At 39.5% G+C, this 2,010-nt stretch overlaps 1 protein-coding gene across 1 annotated transcript; it reads right to left on the bottom strand.

The window, feature by feature from the left end:
- Positions 1 to 256: 256 nt before the first annotated feature.
- On the bottom strand, positions 257 to 1,706 carry LOC131697999 (general transcription factor II-I repeat domain-containing protein 2A-like). Its single transcript, XM_058990485.1, has one exon. The coding sequence runs from the start codon at positions 1,704 to 1,706 to the stop codon at positions 273 to 275; it is 1,434 nt and encodes a 477-aa protein (XP_058846468.1). The 3' UTR covers positions 257 to 272.
- Between the last annotated feature and the right edge of the window lie 304 nt (positions 1,707 to 2,010).

The raw sequence follows: 2,010 nt of genomic DNA, 5'->3' as shown, positions 1-2,010 counted from the left end.
GTTTATTGCTATAATGAGCTTTTTTGAACCATCAATGTTTCTTTATTAAACTGTTGCAATGACCAAACATATTCAAACAATTTTAGCTTAAAAGTAAACCACAAAGCAATGTTGTTGTTAATTGATTTAACTCTGAAGAACAGGTATTAAAATAAAGATAGATATTGGGGGAAACATACGAACTTATTATTATTATAGATATATCCTCATAGAAATGCATTACAGGAAAAAAGGAAACAAAACATACCCTCTTTTTTTCGCTCTCTTTGCTGTTAATGTGAACAATGCAGTTGGTCGCCCTTCTTTACGATAGCATCAAAGTCTGGTGCTGTCCTTGTTGTTGAAATCCGCAAAACAGAGCTGAGATGCTGGTCAGTTAACTGGGATCTGTAGCGAGATTTGTTGAAATTCAGTAGTGAAAATGTTTGTTCGCACACATAGGTGGAGGCGAACAACACAAGAATTTTCTGGGCTACGTTGCGGATATTTGGGAACTTTGTTTCATTCAAAGAGGCATAAAACTTGTCCAGTGTTTGTGAATGGTACTTTTCCTTCACAGTGGAGTCGCACTGGAGTTCGATGAGCTCCAGTTGTAATTCTTCTGGTGCTTTCTCGTAGTCAAATGAAAGTGGACATGACACCAGCTCCAGTGTCTTCTCGATCTTCTCAAAGTCAGAGAATCGACGAGAAAATTCTCCATGCAGGTCACTCAGAATGTTGCTGTACCTGTCTGCCCGCTCCGACGACACTTCCAAACATTTAAGTGTTGGAAAGTGAGCGAACAGTTTGCTCTTCATTTGTTTTGAAAACAAAATGAGCTTGACTTTGAAAGCTTTCACATTGGAATACAATTCGTGAACAAACACATCCTTGCCCTGCAGCTTCACATTAAGTTCATTTAAATGTGCCATGATATCCACACCAAAAGCGAGGTCACACACCCAGTTTGAATTCCTTAATTCCGGGAAATCGTTTTCTTTCCCTTGCATTTCCAAGAAAATGTTAATTTCATCTCTAAGCTCCCACACTCGCTGCAACACCTTTCCTAAACTGAGCCAGCGGACATTCGTATGATAAAGTAAGTCCTGGTGTTCAGCATCAGTGTCCTCAAGAAGGGAAATGAATTGCCGATGATTAAGCCCCCTTGCTCTAATGTAGTTCACTATTTTCACTGCTGTGCGAACAACATGATCTATGTCCAGAACATTTTTGCAGAGTGCCTCCTGATGTATGATGCAGTGCAGAAAAATGATTTCTTTCTCAGAATCTACATCTTTTACTTTGTCCTCAATTCTTTTTAAAAGTCCTACTTTTTTCCCAGTTAAATTTGGCGATCCATCTGTGGTCACATTTGCGAGTTTACTCCAGGGGAGCTTCAGACGTTCAAGGCAACCAGACACCCTCTCATACAAATCCAATCCCTTTGTTGTGCCTTTCATTGATTCCATAGATAAAAATTCCTCTGTGATTTCAAATTTGTTGTTAATTCCTCTCACAAAAATCAAGAGCTGCGCTGTGTCCTTTATGTCAGTACTATCATCGAGAGCTAACGAAAACAGCGTGAAGCACTGTGCTTTCCTGTTCAACTGAGAGGCCAAGTCTTCATCAATTACTTCAATACGGCGAGCAACAGTTCTTCGTGACAAACTAATATTCTCAAACGTATTTTTGTATTCAGGACACAGCATGCCAGCAACATCGACCATGCATTGTTTCAAAAACTCCCCTTCAGCAAATGGCTTATTTTGTTTAGCTATCTTGAATGCCAAAACATAACTTGCCTTCGTAGTGGCTTCCTGAACCGCAGATTGTCGCACAAAAATGTTTTGCTGAGATTTTAAATTAGAAGCGAGTTTCTGAGCTTTTCTTGACTTTTCTTCTGTTGTTAAGTTGCTGCCATAATTAGGATGTTTCGTTGTAAAATGGCGATTCAAATTGTACTCCTTGAACACAGCGATGCTCTCTTGACAAATCAGGCATACAGCCTTCGAGTCGACGTTTGTGAAAAAA

This window comes from Acipenser ruthenus, chromosome 17, assembly GCF_902713425.1.
Source record: "Acipenser ruthenus chromosome 17, fAciRut3.2 maternal haplotype, whole genome shotgun sequence".
NCBI lineage: Eukaryota > Metazoa > Chordata > Actinopteri > Acipenseriformes > Acipenseridae > Acipenser > Acipenser ruthenus.
This window is presented reverse-complemented; position numbering and strand designations above follow the sequence as displayed.